The 24,364-nt window shown below is 52.2% G+C and overlaps 1 protein-coding gene across 1 annotated transcript; it reads right to left on the bottom strand.

The window, feature by feature from the left end:
- Positions 1-810: 810 nt before the first annotated feature.
- On the bottom strand, positions 811-23,702 carry LOC142590956 (uncharacterized). Its single transcript, XM_075703359.1, has 5 exons — positions 23,552-23,702; positions 22,983-23,116; positions 3,546-3,875; positions 2,408-2,894; positions 811-1,489 (listed from the first exon to the last, which is right to left on the bottom strand). Exons 1-5 carry the CDS (start codon positions 23,700-23,702, stop codon positions 1,038-1,040), a joined length of 1,554 nt encoding a protein of 517 aa, XP_075559474.1. The 3' UTR covers positions 811-1,037.
- Positions 23,703-24,364: the final 662 nt, after the last annotated feature.

Here is a 24,364-nt window from a genome sequence, read left to right as displayed (position 1 = left end):
GGCAGCGCAGTCAAGCTGATAGTGTGGGAAATATCCCGATGGACACGACAAAAACTGCAGTTGCAGCGACACGGAGCGCGTCCCACTACGAGTACAACAGCTAGAACAAGCAACAACAGAGAAGAGCACATGTAAGCCGCATGGCAGCCAACGAAAATTCGTGACGTAGCCACATGACGTAGCGTTTTCTTGGCTATTTACAATCCCAGTTGATGTCAATGTCGCGAGGTGCTCTGTTTTGCGGTTGGCTGGGCGCACGTACTTTAAAATTGATTTTAAATATGTTCTAAGCGATATTCGCCGCTGATATTTTATAGACAATGTGTGTGTGACCAACTAAATCGATCTCACAAGTTATCTCGACTTCAAATTTTTGTGTCAGGGCTGCTTTAAACCACCAGGCCTCCTATCAAGATTTCCATGCAAGCCGCTCAACTAGGAGCCCCCAAATTTTGCCCCAAAATTTCGTGCCGCCAAAGCGAGCGTTCAGGTTCCCCCTGAGTTTGACCAAACCTGACCGTCGCGCTGCACAAGAGTAAAGATTTACGCAGAACTGAACCGAAGGCTCTCAACCACCAATACCCGAACATATCTTAAGCAACCTAAGTTCACGAACAGCCTGTTCTTATCCTATCGCAGTGGCGTACTTATCGCACGTACTGGTTCCACTTAACAGTCTGGTCAACTCCACAGGTACGTAATTACAATCGCGCTAGCTTTGTGGTCCCTATTCCGAACGCGTACTTGCGTCTTACACAAAGTTTTCATCACGCTTACTCACATTTGTTCCTTTAATCCTGTAGCATAGCCATGGCGTGCTCGCAATAACGCCAGACCAGTGAAGCCTCAGCGTAGTCAGTAGAACAAAATGAACGTTTATTCAAAGGTGTAGAGCGTATTTATAAGTAGCCGAGTGGCAGGAAGATAGAAAGGAGCACGTGTTAGTAGAGATAGTCCGAACCCGAAGGATCGCCAGATGAGGCGATAAAAGGTGCGCGCACTTCGAAAATGCGTTAAGTTGCAACATTCCTTCCTCCTCAGAAATGAAAGCGTTGCACTGGCTTGCGTTCTCTCGATGAGCGTCTCAGAGTTTGTTGGGCGACACCTGTATGCAACGGGGCCACTGGAATATCTGGTGCCGCAAAGTCTGGAGAACGGGTGCCATTTGGAATGCGCCGAGCGGTTATGCCTTCATCCGGATTCACCGTTTCTGGATGCTGTAGTTGTGTTGCTTGGTCCGGCTCACTGCGATGTGTGGTGGTTGTAGTTACTGTCGGTTTGACGCCTGGTACTTCCTGTCGAGGGCGGACCTGGTCCACGTGCCGCTGGATGACTCCGTCTGATGTTTCCACGGTCACCATTCTCGCTCCCGACGTCGCCTTCACATGACCGGGCGTCCACTTGCTCCCCACACCGTAATTGCGGGTATACACTTCACTTGCAGGTAGCGGCAGCCAGTCATCTTGGTCCTCTTTTGGCCCTGCAAGTGCTGGAGGAAAGCATGTGTCCAAGCGTGAGCGTATTTGATAGCCCAAAAGGAGCTCTGCTGGGGATTTACCCGATTTTCGCGGAGTCCTCCGGTAGTTAAATAGCAACCGTACTAGGTTCTCTTCCAGTTTCCCTTTCGTCATTTTTCGAAGACCATCTTTTATCGTTCGCACTGCCCTTTCCGCCGCACCATTAGACTGGGGATGGTATGGAGCGCATCGAAGGTGCACAATGTTGTTGTTTGCCACGAACAACGCGAAGTCTTGACTGGCAAATGGGGTCCCGTTGTCAGAAACGATCGTGCGCGGTATTCCAAACCTGCTGAAAATGCCACGCAGACAGTCAATGGTAGTCTGCGTTGAGGCATGTGACAAAGGTATTGCTTCGAGCCATTTGGTGTGTGCGTCGACTACTACGAGCATCATTTTTCCGCAGATCGGACCCGCGTAGTCAATGTGAATACGGGACCACCTTTCGACTGTTTCAGGCCAGTTAACGACGGGAGCTGCAGTTGGCATCGGCAGATTTTGGACACAGTACTGGCATTGTGCAGACACGTCTTCAATATTTTTGTCGAGGCCTGGCCACCAGAACAAAGAACGAGCGACAGATTTCATTGCCGGTGAACCCTGGTGCGTTTCATGTAGAAGATGCAGCACTCGCTCCCTAGCTTCGGTCGGTATTATGACCCTATTACCCCAGTACACCAGTTCATGTGCTACGGATAATTCGAGCTTGCGGTCAAAAAACGGCAGTACGGCCCGGGCCATTCCGTTTGCGTTTCTGGGCCACCCATGTAATATGTACCGTTTGACCTCGACCAGGACAGGGTCAAAAGCCGTTAATGCTTTCAGCTCACGCGTTGTTATGGTGCCATTGTTCAGCTGGTTTAGCGACAGCACATATTCGGGCGGCTCACCGTCATCGTCAGATTCCGAAGATCTTTGCGGAAGTCGGCTGAGGGCGTCAGCGTTCAGCATCTGTCGTCCTGGTGCATACTGTAGCCGGTAGCGGTAGGCCCCCAGGTGGAGTGCCCAACGTTGTATCCGTGCGGCGGCCATTGTGGGCGTCTGCTTGTCCGATTTCAGCAGGCCCAACAATGGCTGGTGGTCAGTCACTAAGGTAAATTCCCGACCTAGAAGGTAGTCGCGGAATTTCGTGACGCCGAATACCAGTGCCAGTGCCTCTCGCTCGAGCTGCGAATAGTTGCGCTCCGCCTGCGTTAATGTTCGCGAGCGGAACCCAATGGGCCTGTGAACGTTACCGGTCGTGTGAAACAAGACAGCTCCCACACCGTACGGAGACGCGTCACACTCAAGTTTAAGTTCCTTCGAAGGGTCGAAATGAACTAGAACCTTGGCTGTTTTAAGGCTTTGCTTGGCAAGATCAAACGCGTGCTCTTGCGGCTGTTTCCATTGCCACCGTGCGTTCTTTTCAAGCAGTTGATACAATGGGCCAAGTGTGGTTGACATGTTCGGCAGAAACCGCGCGTAAAAAGTAATCATACCGAAGAATGAACGAAGCTCACTGACATTACAGGGGCTCGGTGCCTTCATGATAGCGTCAAGGTTTTTTTCTGTCGGATGAAGCCCATCACGATCGATCCGATGGCCTAGATAAGTTACTGCTGGGCTGCGCAAGTTGCATTTATCGAACCTTAGCTTTACACCGCGCTCTCGGAAGCGCTGTAAGACGTTTTTCAGCCTTTCGCCGCCGTCACTCGCTTTTTCGGAAATGAGCACATCGTCAAGATAAGCCTGTGCTCCTGGAAGGCCAGCCAATACCTCATCCATTTTCCTTTGGAATATTGCGGGCGCTGAGGCTATACCGAAAAGAAGTCGATTGTAGCAAAATAGCCCTTTTGGCGTATTAATGACGCAAACTTTCTTCGCGTTATCGTTTAGCGCCACTTGATTGTATGCATCCCGTAAATCCAAAGTGCTGAAATAGTCCCCATCGTGTAATCGGGCAAACATATCCTCAATGATTGGCAATGGGTATTGCTCAGTTGCACACGCTGGATTTACTGTGGCCTTGAAATCGCCGCAGATTCTTACTGCGCCGTCTTTCTTAAGCACTACGACTATGGGCGTTGCCCATTCAGAGTGTGCCACCGGCGACAGCACGCCCACAGAAACTAAACGGTCTAGCTCGAGTGACACTCGCTCGCGTAGCGCGTATGGAATGGGTCTGGCCTTGCAGAACTTGGGTACGGCGCCTTCCTTCATGTGCAGGCTGGCTGGAGGACCCTTGATTAGCCCCAGTTCCTCGGAGAACACGTCGTTGTAGTCATTGAATATGCTGTTCACGCTGGATTCGCTCGAGTCATTTGTTGCCGCCGAGTTCTCTACAAAACTAACCACTGGAGCACCTGCGCTGTTCAGCCGCTGGATTAAATCGCGACCGCAGAGGCTTGGTCCCGCACAGTCCAAGACTGTCAGCGCACACTCCACTGTCACCCCTTTATGACAAACCTGGAGCGCAAGCTCCCCAAGTACTGGAAGGCGTCCTGTGTAGCAAGATAAATTGAGACTGGACGGTTTCAGTTTCGGCCATTGCTCACGGTGCTTATAATATAGTTCACGCGGGATGACACAAACGGGCGACCCGGTATCAACTTCCATGCTCAGCTGCACACCGCACCAATCAAACGTTCGGCGGATCGGCGGTTCCAGACAGCTTTTTCGTTGGGATACCAAAGTCCAAATGTGGGTGGCGTCGGATTCCTTGTCGGCTGAGGCTTCCGTCCCCAAGAGGGTGTTAGTTTGGGCTGTCCTTGCCGTGCCTTGTTCTCTAGCCCCGCGACTTCGACATTTCCTTGCAAGGTGACCACGTCGTCCACAGCGGTAACAGCGAGCGTTAGACCAGGAGCAACACGCGTCATTATGTTTTGTACTACCGCACCTTGCGCATTCTTGACGTGTGGCAGCCCTCCTCTCATCCACTAGAGTTTCTTTCCGATACGCCTGTACTTTTAACACGGGTGTCGTTGCCGGTCCGATCATCTCTTTTACATCACTATCCGCAGCCTCAGCTGCAAGGGCCATCGCTTCAGCGTCTTGTAGCGTTAATTCTCGCTGTGCCAGTAGCTGCTTCTGCAGGGCACGTGACCGTATTCCACAAACAATGCGATCTCGAAGCATGCGATCCAAAGCACTGCCAAAATTGCAATTGTCAGCTATTCGGCGAATGTCTACCAGGAATTCATTAACAGGCTCGCCCTCCGCTTGACAACGACTGAAGAACTTGTAGCTTTCGGTGATTTCGTGTCTTTTGGGACTGTAGTGCTCACTCAAAACTTCGACGACTTCTTCATACGTCAATGCATTTGGCTTGCGTGGAGCCACCTTCCCTGCCAGCACTTGGATCGTATGCGTATTTAACGCAGCAACAAGCAATGCTCTTTTCTTAGTCGAGTCTTCAATCGCATTCGCTTCGAAGTATGCTTCTACTTTAATAAGGTACGGCTTCCACTTATCTTTGCCTTCTTCGAAGTCGGGAAGTTGGTGAGCCATGATGACCTTGGTTTCTCGGTTCTGCGTGGGTTCCGGTTCAGCGTCGACTTTCACTGCATGGGCGATGTCCATCTTCGTCGCCACTGTAGCATAGCCATGGCGTGCTCGCAATAACGCCAGACCAGTGAAGCCTCAGCGTAGTCAGTAGAACAAAATGAACGTTTATTCAAAGGTGTAGAGCGTATTTATAAGTAGCCGAGTGGCAGGAAGATAGAAAGGAGCACGTGTTAGTAGAGATAGTCCGAACCCGAAGGATCGCCAGATGAGGCGATAAAAGGTGCGCGCACTTCGAAAATGCGTTAAGTTGCAACAAATCCACACGGGACACGTTCCTTAAACAAACAACCGAACCTGCGTAACTTACGCAACTCAGAGGAACCTTTAAACAGATGTGTCTTCTAATAACTTGTTCCACGCATGCTCACTAAAGAAGTCAGAACACGGCCGACCTCAACACAGATGAACAACCCAGTCATAAACATTCTGCGTCCCTCCGTCCACACAGGAGACGCGCTAAAGGAACTAACGCTTCTAAGTGCAAATCATGCACTCTGTTGCGTTTCGCCTGCGACACGTGGTTTTGCCGGCGCGACGGCGGCGGGGCGGCGGACATTTTGGCCCGATCGTCGTCACCGCAACACTCATCGCCAGGTGTTTCCAGGCGCGTCTGCGGCAATGCGACCGCCTAGGGATTTCGTTCCAGTCATTGTGCCCGAAACAGGCGATGCCAAAGCAGGGATCTCATTCCAGTTATTGGGCCCGAAACAGGCGATGCCAAAGCAGGGATCTCGTTCCAGTCATTGTGCCCGAAACAGGCGATGCCAAAGCAGGGACCATCTTCTCGTTACAGTCATTGTGTCCGACCGGCAGCGCCACGACAGTGTGCTGCGCAGCGCCACGACCAGGTGCTACGAGATCGTGCGCAGCGCCACGACATGGTGCTACGGCATCGCTACGACAGTGTGCGTCACCATTAGCCCATTGTACATTCCCGTGCTCGTCTTTTGAGGGGTTCCTTCTTGCCCTCAACTGCGAGAGTATAAAAACAGCTGCCCCCGGACGCCAAGAGGAGGGCTCCGATTTCTTCCGTTGAGTGAAGTGCTCTCCCGTCTCTCTACTTCGGTCAAACCTGACCGCCAACTCTTTGCGATGTTAAAATAAACAAGTTGTTTCGTTGTTACCTGTCGACTCATGCTTTGCCGGGACCTTCGGATGCTTGCAGTTGTACCCCAGGCCGCCAGGCCAACGCTACCCTTGGGGCTTGCGACCCAGGTACAACCACGGGCGTCAGCGCCGAGTTCCCATCCGATCGCTCCAGTGTCGCGATCCAAATATCTGGTTGCCAGCGGTGAGATCGCCTCCGACTTCAAACAACTGTCTGCCAGCGGCGAGATCACGACAACGGAGGCCAGCAGCAAAGAGATGCAGTTGACAGTATGCTGAGCAGCTCAACGACGATCCGGGAGCAGTGCAACGAGCCCTGTGTGACGACTGGTTGCCTGCAGCGGAACGACTGCGCGGAATTCCTGCCTGCGAGGTTTGGTGAGTGCGGGACTTTCTTCTTCTGAGCTTTGCCAGGCTTTTGTTAGTGTCAGAAACAGAGCTGGTAATTGTGGTTGTCGTTGCTGCCGGGTTAGTTTGCGGCAAGACAATAGTAAGCAGTAGAGAAAGCAGCATTCAGAGCAGCCATGGATTTGAAGTCGTTGCGCAAACCGAAATTGTTGGAGCTTGCAAGAGAGTTGGGTCTGGATGTCTCAGACAAACTAAGAAAACCTGAACTGCTAAAGGCTATTCTTGAGTTAGAGGCTGAGGATGACGAGCTGTCGGAATGCCTTGAGACTATTGAGGAGAGGTCAAAAAGACAGGAGCGCGAACTTAAAGAGCAAAAAGAGAAACATGAGCGCGAACTTAAAGAGCAAAGAGAGAAACAGGAGCGCGAACTTAAAGAACAGAAAGAGAAAGAAGAGCGTGAACGTAAAGCAGAGAAAGAAAAAGAAGAGCGTCAACACGCTTTGGAAATGAAGCGTCTCGAGATAGAGATGGAACGCGCTCGTAATGGAAGTCAGGCACACGGTGCAGGAGAACGCGTATTGTTCAAAATGACTGACCTGATGCGGCCGTTTAAGCTTGGAGAGGACATTGGTTTGTTCCTGGTTAACTTTGAGCGAACGTGCGAGAAGCAGGGGTTCTCTCGGGAAACGTGGCCACAGCGCTTGCTCACTTTGTTACCCGGCGAGGCGGCCGACGTAGTCGCTCGCTTGGATAGAGAGGAAGCAGAGGATTTCGACAAAGTAAAATCGAGTCTGCTAAAAAAGTACCGGCTGTCTGCGGAAGCGTTCCGTCGGAAGTTTCGGGAAAATGAGAAAGGCAAAAGTGAGTCATATACAGAGTTTGCGTATAGGCTTATGTCGAACATGCAGGAGTGGCTCAAAGAAGAGAAAGCGTTTGGTGACCACGATAAAGTTCTGCAGTGTTTCGGGCTAGAACAGTTTTATAGTCGGTTACCGGAGAACGTGCGATACTGGGTCTTGGATAGGCCAGACGTGAGTACGGTGGCTAGAGCCGCTGAGCTAGCCGAGGAGTTTGTGACGCGTCGAGCTCGCGGAGCTAAGGACGGTCAAAAGGGTGAATTTGGCTCCAAGTCTGAGAGGCCAAGGTTCACGCCCATGAGATTTAAGGGGGACACGCGTAGTGAGGATGCGAGTGAAAGCAATCCGACCAAACGTAAAGAGACGGCAGCCGAAGCCGAACGCAGAAAGCGGTTCGAGATGAGGCGAGCGGGCGTTTGTTATACGTGCCAGAAGCCGGGTCACTTTTCGGCGCAGTGTCCGGAAACAACACCAAATGTTGTGTTTTTTTCAATAGGCAGCACTGACGAGAACATGAAGCTTCTTGAGCCTTACATGCGAGACCTCCTCGTAAACGGGAAAGAGTGCCGAGTGCTTCGCGATTCCGCAGCTACGATGGATGTAGTTCACCCGTCTTACGTAGAACCCCATATGTTCACGGGCGAGTGCGCGTGGATCAAGCAAGCCGTGGAAGCTCATAGCGTGTGTCTGCCGGTAGCAAAAGTGCTTATTGAAGGACCTTTCGGAGCGCTTGAGACAGAGGCGGCAGTGTCATCTATGCTGCCACCCCAGTACCCGTACTTATTTTCAAACAGGTCCGATCACCTCCTGCGCGAGAAGGGGCTTTTGTTTGGTGAAGCTAGTGTTCAGGCCTTAACCAGATCGAAGGTTCGGGAGCTCGCTGCAAAGGCGGTAGTTGCGGGGCCGACGTTATCAACCAACGAAAAAGGGTCAGAGGCGCAGCAAGCTGATATTCAGAGCACGCCCGAACAGAATAAAATTGAGTCTGTAGCGTTGAAGGCGCCAGATACTGGAGAGGAAAATCCCGCTTCGGGAAAGTTAGAAGAGCTATCTACTGATTTGCTCATCGCGCCTACGTCAGACGGACTTGATAGGTTGCTAAAAGTCAGCCGGTCGGCTTTGATAGCCGAGCAAAAGAAGGATGGCAGCCTAGAAAACATTCGCTGCAATGTCAACGAAGGTATCGCCAGGAAAACTGCGCGTTTTGTGGAAAGAGGTGGAGTCCTGTACCGGAAGTATCTAGACCGCAGAGGAGTGGAGTTCGATCAGCTGGTCGTGCCTCAATGCTATCGTCAGGATCTGTTGCGCTTGTCACACGGGGGTTCGTGGTCCGGACACCTAGGAGTTAAGAAAACTAAGGACCGTCTCTTGCAAGAGTACTATTGGCCAGGGTGTTTTCGGGACGCAGACCATTTCGTGAGGACATGTGACACTTGTCAGCGGGTGGGCAAACCAGGGGACAAATCAAGGGCGCCGTTGAAATTGGTACCTATCATAACGGAGCCTTTTAGACGGCTCGTTATTGATACTGTGGGACCTCTGCCGGTAACAGCCACGGGGTACAGACACATTTTGACTGTGATCTGCCCAGCGACAAAGTTCCCTGAAGCAGTGCCGCTTAAAGAACTCAGCTCAGTTGAGATAGTTAATGCACTACTGTCCATATTTGCGCGAGTTGGTTTTCCTGCGGAAATCCAATCAGATCAGGGCACAGTGTTTACTAGCGCTTTGACGACAACTTTTCTCGAAAGGTGTGGGGTAAAGCTGTTACACAGCTCAGTGTACCACCCACAGTCGAATTCCGTTGAGAAGCTCCACTCCGTCATGAAGCGCGTGTTGAGAGCCTTGTGTTTTGAACATCAAACTGACTGGGAGCTGTGTCTGCCTGGGGCGATGTTTGCTTTAAGGACCGCGCCGCATGCGGCTACGGGGTTTTCGCCAGCTGAACTGGTGTACGGTCGCTCGCTTCGATCTCCGCTTCGCATGCTTCGAGAATCATGGGAAGGTAGGGGCGACGACCCAGTCGTGGTGGAGTACGTGCTTAAGCTCCTCGAACGCTTAAGAAGGGCACAGGAGTTGTCAGGTGAAGCAATGACAAAGGCCCAGCAGAGGGCCAAGGTTTATTATGATCGGACAGCCAGGGCCCGTCGTTTTGAGGTTGGCGATGAGGTCATGATATTGCGCACATCGCTAAACAACAAACTAGACGTGCAGTGGGAGGGCCCAGCGCGAATTGTTCAGAAACTATCGGACGTTAACTACGTGGTAAGTCTGCCAGGAAAGCGGAAAGCACAGCAAGTTTACCACTGTAATCTGCTCAAACCTTATAGACAAAGGGAAGCAGTGGTGTGCATGATGGTAAACGTTCCTGAAGAGCTTCCGGTCGAGCTTCCGGGACTAGGCTCAGTGACGAACAGGGAAGACACCGGTCAAGTCATTAGTGACCTTATCAGTAAAGCACCGCTGTCGCCTGAGCAGAAAACCGAACTACACCAGCTATTACAAGAGTTTCAAGGTCTGTTCTCTGAGAGGCCTGGTAGGACTTCTGTACTTACTCATGATATAGAACTTACCTCCACAGAGCCAGTACGATCCAAGGCGTATCGGGTGTCACCCCGCCAGAGCGATATTATGGAGGCTGAGGTAAAGAAAATGCTACAGCTCGGTGTTATTGAGGCAGGTGAGAGTGATTATACCTCCCCTTTGATTTTAGTTGAGGTACCGGGCAAGGAACCTCGTCCTTGCGTCGACTACCGCAGGCTTAATTCCATCACTAAGGATCAAATTTATCCGATCCCTAACATCGAGGAGCGCCTTGAGAAAGTTAGTAGCGCTCAGTTTATTTCCACCCTAGATCTTGTCAGGGGTTATTGGCAGGTTCCACTTACAGAAGAGGCTAGTAGGTATGCGGCGTTCATTTCACCAATGGGAACATTCCGTCCTAAAGTGTTGAGTTTTGGTTTGAAGAACGCGCCATACTGTTTTTCAAGTCTCATGGATAAAGTGTTGCGGGGACAGCAAGAATTCGCTTTACCGTATCTAGACGACGTAGCGATATTCTCCGCATCCTGGTCTGAGCATATGACACACTTGCGGGCAGTGCTAACCCGCCTGCGCGAAGCAGGCTTGACAGTAAAGGCTCCTAAGTGCCAGTTAGCACAGGCCGAGGTTGTCTACCTCGGTCACGTGATTGGTCAGGGTCGTCGCCGCCCCTCTGAAATAAAAGTGGCCGCTGTGCGAGACTTTCCGCAACCGCGCACAAAGACCGATATTCGGTCGTTCTTAGGTGTCGCCGGCTACTATCAGAGGTACATCCCTAGGTACTCTGATATCGCGGCTCCCCTGACGGATGCTCTAAGAAAGACAGAGCCTCAAACAGTCGTCTGGGACGAGACCAAGGAAAGAGCTTTTAGCGCCCTAAAGAGTGCCCTAACAAGCCAGCCTGTGCTACGATCGCCAGACTATACAAAAGAGTTCATTGTTCAGTGCGATGCTAGTGAGCGAGGCATGGGCGTTGTACTGTGCCAACGGGAAAATGGAGAAGTAGAACACCCCGTCCTGTATGCTAGTCGTAAGCTGACCAGTCGTGAGCAGGCGTATAGCGCCACCGAGAAAGAGTGTGCATGTCTCGTGTGGGCCGTTCAGAAATTGTCATGCTATCTAGCCGGCTCGAGGTTTATCATTGAGACAGATCACTGCCCTCTCCAATGGCTGCAGACCATCTCTCCCAAAAATGGCCGCCTCCTGCGCTGGAGCCTCGCTTTACAACAATATTCCTTTGAGGTGCGTTACAAAAAGGGGAGTCTCAACGGTAACGCCGATGGCTTAAGTCGAAGCCCCTAACGTAGGAATCAGCCTCAAAATTGTTTGTTACTGATGTTTTTCTTCCTGAGGCAGGATTTTTTTTAACATATTGCTTTTGTTTAGTGTTTCAAAGTGATGATATGCTTTCTAGTGCAATTTTTCAATTTGTGGACGCGTTCTGAGTGATGCTAGACTACTGTAAGGAACTAGGCAGTGGTATAAAAAGGGGAAAGAGCCTGGCAGGGCTTAGTGAGGGTTGTGCCGTGCTTGCTGACTGAGCGGTTGAGTTTTCAGCGTAGTTCTAACGCTTGCCGGGAACGAGAACAAAAATGTGAACTCTCCCGAAGTCACTTTGCAGTGTCCCGTGCGAACCTGAACGAGAGAACGAGGCCTTCTCTGTGCGCTGCGCTCAAGAAACGTCAAGGGACGCCCGACTTCGGTTATGAGCATCATCGAGCGACATCCCTCCGGACAGCGGATGCAGTCCCCTGTCCATCGGGATCTCCTTTCCCCGGCGGGGCGGTCTGTTGCGTTTCGCCTGCGACACGTGGTTTTGCCGGCGCGACGGCGGCGGGGCGGCGGACATTTTGGCCCGATCGTCGTCACCGCAACACTCATCGCCAGGTGTTTCCAGGCGCGTCTGCGGCAATGCGACCGCCTAGGGATTTCGTTCCAGTCATTGTGCCCGAAACAGGCGATGCCAAAGCAGGGATCTCATTCCAGTTATTGGGCCCGAAACAGGCGATGCCAAAGCAGGGATCTCGTTCCAGTCATTGTGCCCGAAACAGGCGATGCCAAAGCAGGGACCATCTTCTCGTTACAGTCATTGTGTCCGACCGGCAGCGCCACGACAGTGTGCTGCGCAGCGCCACGACCAGGTGCTACGAGATCGTGCGCAGCGCCACGACATGGTGCTACGGCATCGCTACGACAGTGTGCGTCACCATTAGCCCATTGTACATTCCCGTGCTCGTCTTTTGAGGGGTTCCTTCTTGCCCTCAACTGCGAGAGTATAAAAACAGCTGCCCCCGGACGCCAAGAGGAGGGCTCCGATTTCTTCCGTTGAGTGAAGTGCTCTCCCGTCTCTCTACTTCGGTCAAACCTGACCGCCAACTCTTTGCGATGTTAAAATAAACAAGTTGTTTCGTTGTTACCTGTCGACTCATGCTTTGCCGGGACCTTCGGATGCTTGCAGTTGTACCCCAGGCCGCCAGGCCAACGCTACCCTTGGGGCTTGCGACCCAGGTACAACCACGGGCGTCAGCGCCGAGTTCCCAACAGATCGTACCAGCGGTCGGATCCAAACAACTCACTGAAAACCTACGCGGTTAACCTTAGAAAATAAAAAAAAACATAAAAAAGAAGGTTAACAATGTACACGTGCGTTACCATAGGCCTCAACGATAACCTTGACCTTCAGGTTACTCACACACAAAAAAAAGGGTCTATCTACTCATTAATGAACATCTCGTGAGACTACAGGTTTACATAAAACACCTCTTTCAAACCTCGAAGCATTTTTTAAAACTAAAACATAAACAGAGCTCATACCTTACATTTTGAAAGAAACTCGATCTCAAATCACGAAAATTTTCAGATGTTCAAAAATAAAACAAAAGAACACGTGTTTCTTTTACGGAAGCTCTCTTGGCCTCCCGTTTCAAACGAAACGTTTACAACTGACTCATGCTTTTGAGCCGTACCCGAGGTGGTCGCAGTTCAAAAACTACTCTGGTTACCCAGGAACAACAAAAGGGCTGACACACTATCAGCTCCTTCAAGACGTTGTAAGCCGCGTTTACATGAATGCGACAGTGTCGCATCGCATCGCATTTCTAGCGCATCACATTCATGTAAACGGGGCTATAGTCTCCTGCCAATTTGCGTCCTGGCGCCATGCTTTCATTACGATCTCGTCTGACCGCATCACGACTCCCTACCACCTGGTCTCGTCTTGCCACCTTGCGCTCCTTCGCACTACATGCTGCACTCCGAAAAGGACGACGGAACGACGAGGAACATAACTGCCCCGTGCCCTTTGTCCGCGTCCGTGCAGAATATGCTTCTCGGTCTCTTTTAGACCGGTGGCTCGAACGTGTTTGATGCGCCAACGTCGTCAACGACGACCGCACCTTTCTTCGCGCCCTGCCTTCTTGCGCCTGTCGCCGACTTTGGCTGCGCTACATTATTTGCCGCTTTCTTATCTTTACGGCGCTTCTTTCTGCGGCGCTTTTTCTTTAAATTCCCTCTCATGCCGCCTTCTCGCGCCTCGTGCCGGCCCGTACACATTTCGTCGGCCCGGATCGGTCTCTTACCCGCACAGTCTGAGTGATTCCTAACTAAATCACCCCTCTCTTGGCTACCTAGACTGGCGGAGAGCCGCACCGATCCCTGAACAATGCAGTTGTCGTCCCTTGAGCTGCGCAGCTCGCAATCCTGAGAACTACCCTCAACTGCATCGTCCACCTGGCACTTCACTTCGGCACGCAGATCTGACTCGGCATGGGTGCTCGCGTCTGTCAAGTCCGCAGTATTCTGTACCTCGCTAACGACCTCGCTACCATGAGATGCGACGCACACGTGCGGTGACTGTGCCAATTCCTTCACAGCTGGCCTAGCTGTCTCTACAGTGCTCTGTTGGCAGAGCACCTCGTCGCTCTCACAGGCCTTTAACGGCCTCTGTTGCCACTAAGGCCTCGTTAGCTCCTAGCACTTCGAGTTCACCTATGAACGTGCTGCTACTCTCACAGGTACTACTACTTTCCTCGGCTTTCGACTGAAATCTGCTATCTACTTCCCACTTTTGCTGCGTCCAGCCTACAGATTTCTCAAGCCGCTGTTGACTTCCTGCGTTTAACTGCTGTAAATCCTGTATCTGTTTCTTCACTGCTGCCATTTCTTTTTCAACCTCTTGCAGTTTTTGCTCACGTTCTTGGCGTTTTCGCTCGCGCTCTTGCCTAATTGATTCCTGTTCCTGTCTTTTGTTTAGAATTCGTTTGCCTAGTTTTTCGATGAGTTTCAAATCATTGTCACTTTGCAAAATGGCTTTACGAATCTGATTCCGTCAAGTCTTCCTCTACTTTTACCTCGACCTCTTCACACAACTACAACAGGTCAGCTCTCGTCAAACACATTAGGACCATGGTCGCTATATTAAGCTTTGGCTCTGCTGTCACAGAATACTTGCTGCGATACCCACGCAATTCAAAATACAAGTAAAAGATCCCAGCGAATCAAATCTACACACAGAGAAATTGAAGCCTGGTAAATCTTACAGCAAAAACCAAATGCTTACCCACTGAAGCAGCACCATATCACCAGTCCTTCTCCGCCGTATCCAGTCAGTTGCAAGAGGTGGTCAATCTCAAGTCGCCTCCAACTTGATCCGGATACCGGTCGGTCACCATGTGCCAACGTCCGTCAGCTGCCGTTGCTGTCTCCGAGTCGTAGGCCGATCTACGAGCCGTAGGCCGATCCCTCCGCTGCCATTCAGTTATTAAATTCGTCGGACGATCCCACTGCTGCCAACCAGATGCAGGAGTGGTCGGACGATCTCGCCGCTGCCACCATTTGAAGGAATTGAAGGTTGTAGAGAGGAACTTGGGGCGACAGGACTAGGCGAGCAGGATTTATTCACATTATTTACATTTGAACATGGGATACATTTACACAGTCTATGCGTGACTTCCAAATGGAGCCCGCAAGACAAACATACAGCACACATCTCACGAGTACATTTCGAGCACAGAGCACGACGACGAGCACACTCTAGCAGCCGACAATCGCTGCTTATAAGCACTTCGTTCGACGTCATCGCAGACTACACGCCTTTTTGGAGGAGGAGGGCTCACACACACGTGCCGCACAGGTTTCAGTGCTCTCTCGAGGGCAGACGACCTTTGCAGCGCAGTCGTCGTGGTATCCATTGTCCTGCGTCCCCGCAGTCAGGTGGTCACGCCCGACCCCAGCCGGCGCCGCTAAATTCCAGAGCTGCCTTTTTCGTGTAGTCGCCACGTGTGTCAGCAGACTGTGACGAATCCTGGGGCCCCCGTACCGCAAAGCACCCTTTTGCCAGGGAGGCTCCCCCTGCCACATAGAGACCATGACGACTCGGCAAATTAACCAACAATGCACGGGGTGCCAAACGTGGCCAGCCCTGCTGTCGTCACCGATCCTCCAAACGCGGCGCATGGTCGGTTAGCGTTGTAGTCCTCGCTCGTTCTCTGAAGGGCGCCGCCACCGTGGTTCGGTCGAAGCACGTGCAGCGGGCTGAAATAGCTGGCACGTTGCCACCCCGGCCAGCCATTCCTAACAACGTGCGTCACTGGATTCTGCGCCGTCGACTGCAGTTGTATTAGTGCCAGAGTCGCGCTTTCGGCGCTACAGGTGGCGTGGCCGTCGCCGGGAAACTCCACTACGCTATAGTTGGGTACGCTAAACTAAAACTAGAGAGTTGTAAAATAGGGGCCCCAAACGTTTTGGGGCCCTAAAGAAATAGTGTCGAAGCGACTGCGCATGCGCGAGACGCAAACTACGTTTGGGTTTTGCGTTGGGAACGCTATTTCGCCGATTTAGCGGGAGCCCAAATAGCGGCCCCAAAAGCTTTGCGTCAGCAAACATGGCGGCGCCCATCGAAGCGACGGCTCTAACCTAGCACCGAACTGGGTTCGATTCGTGTTAATAATTCGTGTAAGTTCGCAAGCTAGGAGAAGTGACTGCGGTTATCGCTTTCTCTCAACTAGCGTATGTTATGAAGATTGATTCAGTAGACGCCGCTGATCCCGAATTCGGTTGTGGATGTTATGGCTCGTAGGCCTAACACGGCTAAGCTTGGCTGGTGAAGACACGTAAAGTTGGTTTGCTCAAAACTAAGCGAAACTAATTGTTTGCTGCTTACAAAATAACCTCTAAATTGTAATTAAACGTGAATACGGGCAAGTCAAAATTACTATTTCTATCATAAAATGGAATATCTTATTTATTTCTAGTAGCTTTTCTTTGACGCCGTAGTGGCGCTGTCAGCGCAATACGCTATTTCCAAACGCAAAGCCCTATTCTAAAGCTCTACACTCCTGCGTGCCCCAACGTTAACACCCGCAGAGCTCTTTGAGGCCCCAATTCTAAAACTCTCTACTGTCTACTTATTGCAGAGAGGACTTCCCTCTGCCAGTGTTCTTCATTGCTTGTAGCAATAAACGTTGTTACAGTTGACGCCGCTGGTTGCCTTATTCGTTCAAACCCGACGAAGCCGCAATTCCCGCGCTACGGGTTGGAGAGTACCACGGAGCGACTGTGTGGGAGCTCGCCTTCAGCCTGTTACGACTGGCGTGTAACACCCTTGCAAAAAGGATGATCGAAAGACCCTGTTTAATCGAAACGGAGGATGGATCCCTGATTTGCTATGGCTGTCTCGAGAGGTTGCCGGTCTGGCGGGAAAAATCCCGGGAGGCGATTCATAAATAAAAACAACTTGCAAGTTGGGCTGGGTGGGAATCGAACCAGGGTCTCCGGAGTGTGAGACGGAGATGCTATCACTCAGCCATGAGTTTTCCTTTACTATTGCCGTCTTGTCAAAAGAAAGTACAATGTGAATATTATATGGCCATAAAAAAACTAGTGAATGCTGGACCAGTGTGTTGTGATAAGAACGATGTAGGCTAGTCACTTTGTCTAAAGCACTTAGCCAATCAGGAAGATCACTCTGTGCACAGAAAAAATCGCGTATATACAGCACACTTTCAATGAGGTATTCATGTGCTGGGGCGTGAACAATGCGCTCATGTCATGAATGCCGGTAAGAGCTGTTAAATCTTCCTTTATTCAACTACATACAGGCACTCTCCCAGTGAAACCGTGGTTGCAAAGCAAAGGAATTTTTGTACCTTGGTCTGTAAATTGCTTTATGTACAAAAAAAAAAAACCGGAGACGATCGAGCATATCTTTCTGGACTGCCATGACGCAGTGTTTTTGTGGGATATTCTAAAACGCAGCTTTAAAAAGGAATTGCCTTTAAGTGCTTTCGGGATACGCTTACTGCCATGCGCGGAACCAGAGGGAGTGCCTGTCGATCTGTTAATGCTTCTGTGCATGCATAGCGTGCGGCGAACGCGTATGGATATTGGACACTCAGCCATGAGTTCGTCGGTTCAAAGCGCGACAAGAGCGCCTCTAATGAATGCGGTGTTGTCTTAGAAACGTGCCGTAGAAAGTTATACTGCGGTGTATATCGGTAATTATGAGCATGTAAATTACAGAAGTCGCAGTTAAACGAGTAGCGAAGTACCTTTCCGCTACATTTCTTCTGCGCTTGGCGCACACGCAGAGCCATCTTGCGGCAAACACAGAAGACCCCCTCCTCGCAATGTACGGCGCTGCCCCGACAAGTGGCGCGCCACTCGCCCGCTTCAGTCTCATAGCAAAAGGGCGAAGAGATGCCGGGATAATGAAACATAGGGCATTGTGGGGGTACAACAGGTATGAGGTACTGAGAGGTATTTGGAAGGGAGTAATGGTGCCGGGGCTTACTTTCGGGAATGCGGTCCTGTGTTTAAGGGCAGAGGTCCAGTCGAGACTAGAAGTAAATCAGAGAGCTGTGGGAAGATTAGCGCTATGTGCCCACGGGAAAACCACAAACGAAGCATTACAGGGGGATATGGGCTGTGCATCGTTCGAAGCACTGAAAGCTCAGAGTAAAATCCTATACGAAAAACGTCTGAGGAAATTGGACGATAACAGGTGGGCAGCTAACGTATTTAAATACTTATACAGAAAGAGCGTTGACTCACAGTGGCGGAAAAGAACTAGGAAGCTAACCAGTAAGTATGCCAGACACGAGGACAAAGAAACACAGAGCATTAAACGACAGGTTAAAAACGCGGAAGGTAAAAATTGGATAAATGCAATTGTAAAGAAGCATAGTGTGGAACTATATCGATACTGGAAACAGCAGATCAGGAAGGAAGCGTTTTATGATAACTCAAGAGGCTGTGCCCTACTCTTTGAAGCTAGGTCAGGATGTCTTAGAACGCGGAGCTATAAAAAGAAATTTAACGAAGAAGAAGACACATGTACTGTGTGTGGTAAATATGTAGAAACAATTTAACACCTCATACTAAACTGTGATGGTATCAATCCCGATGTCGATGCGGCGACATTCGCGCTTCCTGAGGCCCTGGGTTCAGAGATAACAATAGTCATATAAATAAATATGCGGTGGAAATTAGCAAGAAGCGATAGGAGTATTGGTGGCTCAAAAGCACAGAGGTGACATAAGTCGAAAAGTGTAGGAAGACGAATTTAACGAAAATGGCGAATTTTAATAACTTTTCATAACAAGCTGAGCATGATGGCAACTGCCATCACCCCGTTTCAAAGGGGACGCTCCTACCTTCCATCCATCCATACATATCCTCTTTGTCTCGTTTGAGCGCATTGGGGCCGTGCGGGGACCGCTGCGAGGATGCCCCAATACCATTGCGTTTAGTTTTCTCGCTCTCCCCTTCCAACTTCCAGCGTGCGTCACTCGAACCCTCGTGTTTAGGTGACGCGGCTCCTCTTTCCGCTCACAGCGCGATTGCTAGGTGCAGCGTCCGATGCGGGACGCCTCTGACGTGATCGCTGCGCCGTAGCGCGTCTGGTGGGAAAGCGTCCCCTGCGATGTGTGCCGTGCTGCTGGCGAGGAGTCATGCGTCTGCGATGTGCTCCCAAGCGAGATAGAAGACGATCCCATCGAGGCGTCAGCCCCCATGATCGCGTCCGCCTTCATGGCGCGTCGCGAACCGGCTGTCCATGCCGATCACAATGTTTGGCTCGCGTAGATCGCTTCTCCCTCCGAGACACCGAGTTCGTTGGTTCGTTCCGCTTGCTCAGGCGCACGTTTCGTCCTTGTGTGACTCAAGAGCATGCCGAGCGAATGAGTGGGCGGTGCGAACGGGGTGCGATAAGGCTATCGCGTTCCACTCTTGAATTCCTCCAATTTTTATCCTTCACCAACCATGGAATAAAGAGTGCAAGTTTCGCCCTAGAAATAATCTCGCGCCTGCCTTGTCGCCATGGTCTACCGGACGCCTGCAGCCTGCCGACAACGCCACGCTACAAAGTAGTAACGCCGGTCGAGGTTCGAGTAACCGGCGTCGCAACAAGCCCTAGCCGCACGCAGAGTGGAACCCCCACATTTGGCGCTACCAACATGGATCGAATTTGGCAACACGGCGAGTCTTCTGGTGTGTGTTGGCGCTACGACTACCCACGTTTCAGCGAACAATGGCGGCTGGCTTGTCTGATCTCTCAGATTTGTTCATGTTGTCGGATGTAGCAGCACGAAATCAGGGACCGATTGCTAACACGGCGGCAGCTGCTGAGCAAACCGGCAGCTTTGGTTTTGAGTGTTTCACGTGGAACAGTCAGGATTGCGCAAATGCCACGTTGGCGGAGGTTAACCCTGATTTGAGGCGTACGGCGTTGGCCCCCTGGCCGCTTCGCGACGCGGACACAGAGGCGCACATGCCACTAAGTAGACCCGGGCGGCGGAGGCATCCGATCCTTCGGGCGAGACTCTGCCGTCGAGCGAGGCAATGTTGCAGAACGCGTTGCAAATCATGCAGAGCTTAGCCAGCGCCCTGCAAGGCACAATGCAGGCCTCGTCGCAGAGCGAGCGACCACGGATTAAGGTAGACATGCTTACCTAGAGTGGGTATCCCGATCGCGCGAGGGCAAACGAGTACCTCGACCGTCTCCTGTATTACCAGCAAGCAACCGGGCTTTCAGACGCCGAACTCGTCGCGCGCGTGATCCCGGTTTCACTGACTGACCAGGCGGCTCGATGGTCCTGACTGACCGGACACCGATGCCGCACGGTAGAAGAGTGCCGCGCGAACTTCTGCGAGGAATTTCTTCCGGCCAACTACGAGTGGCGTTTGAGGAGCGAGTTGGAGCTTCGTACCCTGCTTCCGGACGAGTCTCTGCTGGAGTATGTTCGTGTGGTGGAAGAACATTATCGTCTCGCGATCCCTCTCGCCACCGATGCAGAGAAAGTTGAGCGCGTCACACGGCAGGCGCACCCCACTTTCGCGGCCTACTTCAGAGGATGTAGGTTTAGAGAGCTAGACGAACTCGCCGCCGAGGCGAAGCGCATCCAGGGGGACATCCTCGCGGCGCGAGCATACCGTCCGCCTGCGCCCGCGGAGCTGTCACTCGAGCCTCGCTGCGCGTGGAGCGACGGTGTGATAACTTCACACTCGTCTCGAGTCGACGCGTCAGCATCGTTCGCTGAGGAGCACGTCCAGCGTAGTTGGGAACTATAAGACCGCCCTTTGGACCCGTACGCCTACGCGCTGAGAACAGCACCGACTAACGCTGTACTCGGCGCGCCGCGACAGGAACGTGAGGCTGATGCGAGACCGGAGGAGCGGCACACGCCGACCACAGTGCAAGGAAGCTACGGCGTGCCGGAGTGCAGCGACGGGCGCACAGGCCACGGAGAGAGAGAGAGAGAGAGAGAGAGAGAGAGAGAGAGAAACAACTTTGTTTGACCATGGAGTTCATGGAGTTCCATGACGTGGGCAGCCCGGTCAGTGGCGATCTTCTGCCTGGCCGGGTCCGTCGAGCGCAGAAGGGTCTCCCATTCTTCCCGGGTAGTCAGGAGCTCCGGGCCCCATGGCCAAGACGGCTTTAGTATGAGCGGGGATGAGAGGGTCAAAATGTCGTGCGTCAATTGAAGCATGGCATCTTGGGCGGAGAGACTTGGGCGGAAGCCCACGATGCTGTGCGCATACAGGTTGTGGTCGTGCATATGCTGATTGAGTCTGTTTAAAGCAACATGCTCGAGCAGTTTCCCGAGATATGATGTGAGTGATATGGGGCGGAGGTTTGATATGATGTGGGGTTTGTTCTGTTTCGCGATGAAGATAATTTTCGCATTGCGCCAGGACTGTGGCAGGGTGCCCTCTCTCGAGCGTTGATTAAAATATTTTGTAATCTGTGTGATCTGTGTGTGTAATCTGTGTGATAGAGTTATTCTATCCTTTCCCGGTGCAGAGCTTGTTCGGATGTTTTGGAGGGCCATGTGGACCTCTTGCTCCGAAATATCGGTGCCAAGGGCCTCATTCGCGGCTCCTGTGTAGGGTGATAGAGGGGGGGGGGAGGTGCCGGGTGCCGTGTGTTCAGTCCGGAGTTTGTCCAGAAGGGTGTCGGGGGAAAGCGTGGAGTTGTGAATGAGGCGTGTGATGTGACGTTGTGATGCTGCGCGCGAGTGTGTGGGGTCAACAAGATGCCGTAGGAGTTGCCATGCATTCTTGGTAGAGAGTTTGCCAGATATACTGTTGCACACCTGGCCCCAGTTGGAACGGCACAGCTCCTCGGCGTGTGCAGCGATTTGTAGCTGTAGCGTGACTTTCTATTATGTTTTTTTGCTTCTCCATCTCTCTAGGATGCTGTGGTGTGCCTCCCAGAGGTGGGCTAGGCGCGTGTCTAGTGTTGGGGTGTAGGGTGACGTGGTAATGTGTTGGGTGTGTGCGGTTATGTCGTTTAGGAGAGATGCGACCCAATGATCAATGTTTTGTATCGGGGTGACTGGATGTTCTCGTAGTGCGGACCGGATTGCGTCCCATTGAATAAGATTGTGGGTGAGGAGTCGAAGGCTGTGTTGTGTGTGAAGTATTTGGATGGCGATAATGTAATGGTCGCTTCCGAGTGTGTGTGCGTACGTGACCACCTTTGAGGCAACGGCTAAGTGTAAGGTCCGGACTAGTATCCATGGTTACACTGTTGCTGATTCGGGTTAATTGGTGTGCGAAAGTTGTTATGTGTAGTAAGGCGCAGGTCTTGGATGGTAGTCCAAAGCCTGCGTCCCCGTGCTGAGGTGTACCGATAACCCCAGTCTGTATGCTGAGAGTTAAGGTCGCCTCCTCTGAGTAGGGGATTTAGGCCCGCGATGCTATGAATTTTCTGGAGTAGAGCATCGACAGTGGTCATGGCTTGGCGTGGGGTGTGGTATATGTTGGCAATAAAGATCGGAGGTGTATTACGTTTCATGAGGATGATTTCGATGAGGACACACGGGGTGGTGGAAGTGATTGTGTCTTCTTGGTAGGTAATAGTGCGATGTATCAGTGTGGATACCCGAGGGTTGTCGGTGGTGTCTGAGTGTACTGCGTGGTAACTGGGAAGTTTGGCTTGGTGTTGTGTGTCCTGTAACAAAAGGAGCTTAGGTATGGCAGGGAGGGTAGGTATAAAGAGCTGCAGCGGCGCGCGCTTGCCCCGAGAACCGCGGCAGTTCCATTGGATTAGTGATAGGTGGGTAGAATTATCCCGGCCCGCCATATTGGAGCGTGGGTGGGGCGAGGATAGGTTCTCGTGGTGGTAGTGGAATAGGAGGTGTAGGTAGGTGTAGGATTGAGGTAGGGGACCCCTCCCGTGAATAGCTGTTATTTGTCTCTAGCCTCTGAAGGCGCGTCTCAAATTGTGCAAAAGTACGTTCGAGAGTTAGGCTTAAGCGTGTGAAAAGTGTGTCCATCTGTTGCTCAAGGCGAGAAGATGCTCGGCGATTGTTGTGAGTTTGGTTTCGAGGCGCGCTTTCAGAGCTACCAGTTTAGCGTCAAATTTGGATTCCAAGTCTTTGAGATCAGCCTGATAATCGTCATGCGAGTCCGATGGGCGTTTCTTTTTATGGGGGGTGGGAGTGAGGCGGGTATGGCAGGTGCGGTGGGTGCACTCCACAGTGGGTGGCAGGACTCGTTCCGGGGAGGGATGTTGGGGTGGGGAGGGCGGAACGGGGTTGTGTGTTAAAAGTGCTGTGAGACGGCTTACCTCCACACGCAGAGCCCGAAGCTCCTGGTCACAGGGGTCCGGGGTAAACGGGGTGTTGCTTGCCAGCTTTGTGTTCACGTTGGCCGTCTTCAGCTTGTCCGCCCATGTCGGTCGGTCCGAGCTCTTAGAGCGCCCTGTTTGTTGGCCGGCAGATGGTTCCGGGCGTTCGGATCCTGAACTGCGCGGTGAGTGGTGGTCTACTCGTTGCCGGGATCGTGCTTCGCGTTCGGAGGTAGGCTTGGTTGTCCTATGGAGGTGGCGGTGCTCACATTCCCTGGTCCCGGACAAGTGCGGGCCTTGGCAAATGATGCAAACTGGAGATCATGTTGGAGTTCGTTCCTTCGGGTGTAACTCGCCGCATCTGGTGTACTTGTGTGTCCTAGGTTGGATACAGACATCCGTGCGGCGGCCTATGGTCCGGCAGTTACTTCAGGTCTCGACCCTTGGTATATAGGGCGTGCACAGATGCAGTCCTCTGACATAAACAATTTTTCGGGGAACGATGGCTTGACCGAAGGTGATGAGTATCGATCGTGTGAGTCCCACCCGTCCCGTTTCACACGACTGACTCTGCGTCTCCCGACCGGTAGGATCGGCGTTTGGACTTTGGGTCGCTTTTCTGGTTTCCCGATGGTTCGCCTGTGTTCTCAGAACTTGGGTCCAGTCCCGAGGGTCATACTGGCTCGGGTCTATGCCCATACCTTGCACCTGAACCTCCATGCTTAATGAAGGCGTTCGTGTAGTTGTGCGCACTCGAGATATCAGCGACTGGCAATTTTCGCTGTCACGGCGGCCGAGCGTCTCTCCAGAGCCGGGGCGGCGGGGCGCCGGAGCCGCCCCAGGCCACCGAGGCTTCGGCGGCCGTTGCTACCGGTGCGGCCGACCAGGGCACATCGCGCGTGACTGCGGCCGCACGCCGGGCCAGGGCCGAGCGCGTGGCTCGGGAAACGGGCGAGGCCGCCGGTGATCCACCTTGGGTCCCGGGCGGCGATCTGGAACACAACCGGTGCTATCGGGTTACTTACGCCTTTGGCTTGTCGCGTAGGAGATGTTGCGGACTCGCAGGCGCCGTTCATCGAGCTAACTATAGCCCGAAAGAAATTCGCTGCACGGTCGGATACCGGGGCAAGCGCTTCTTTATTTGGGGGCGAGGTGTTGTATCATCTCCGCGAGAACAAACACCACCTTCCGACTTGCTTGCGGCACAGCACAATCGAGTGTGCAGCTAGGCCAGTGATTCGTTGGGAGAAACGCTTCAGGCGACAACGCCTTGTACATCTCGCGGTCTATCAGTGCCTGTTATTTTGGGTCGAGACTTTCCCGTCAAGTCGAGCATTGTGATAGCGGAGGTTACCGAGAGAACGGAACGGGTGCTTTAAACC

The sequence above is a fragment of the Dermacentor variabilis genome, chromosome 1 (assembly GCF_050947875.1).
Source record: "Dermacentor variabilis isolate Ectoservices chromosome 1, ASM5094787v1, whole genome shotgun sequence".
NCBI classification, from domain to species: Eukaryota; Metazoa; Arthropoda; class Arachnida; order Ixodida; family Ixodidae; genus Dermacentor; species Dermacentor variabilis.
Note: the sequence above shows the minus strand (reverse complement) of the source record. Positions and strands in the feature narration are given on the sequence as shown.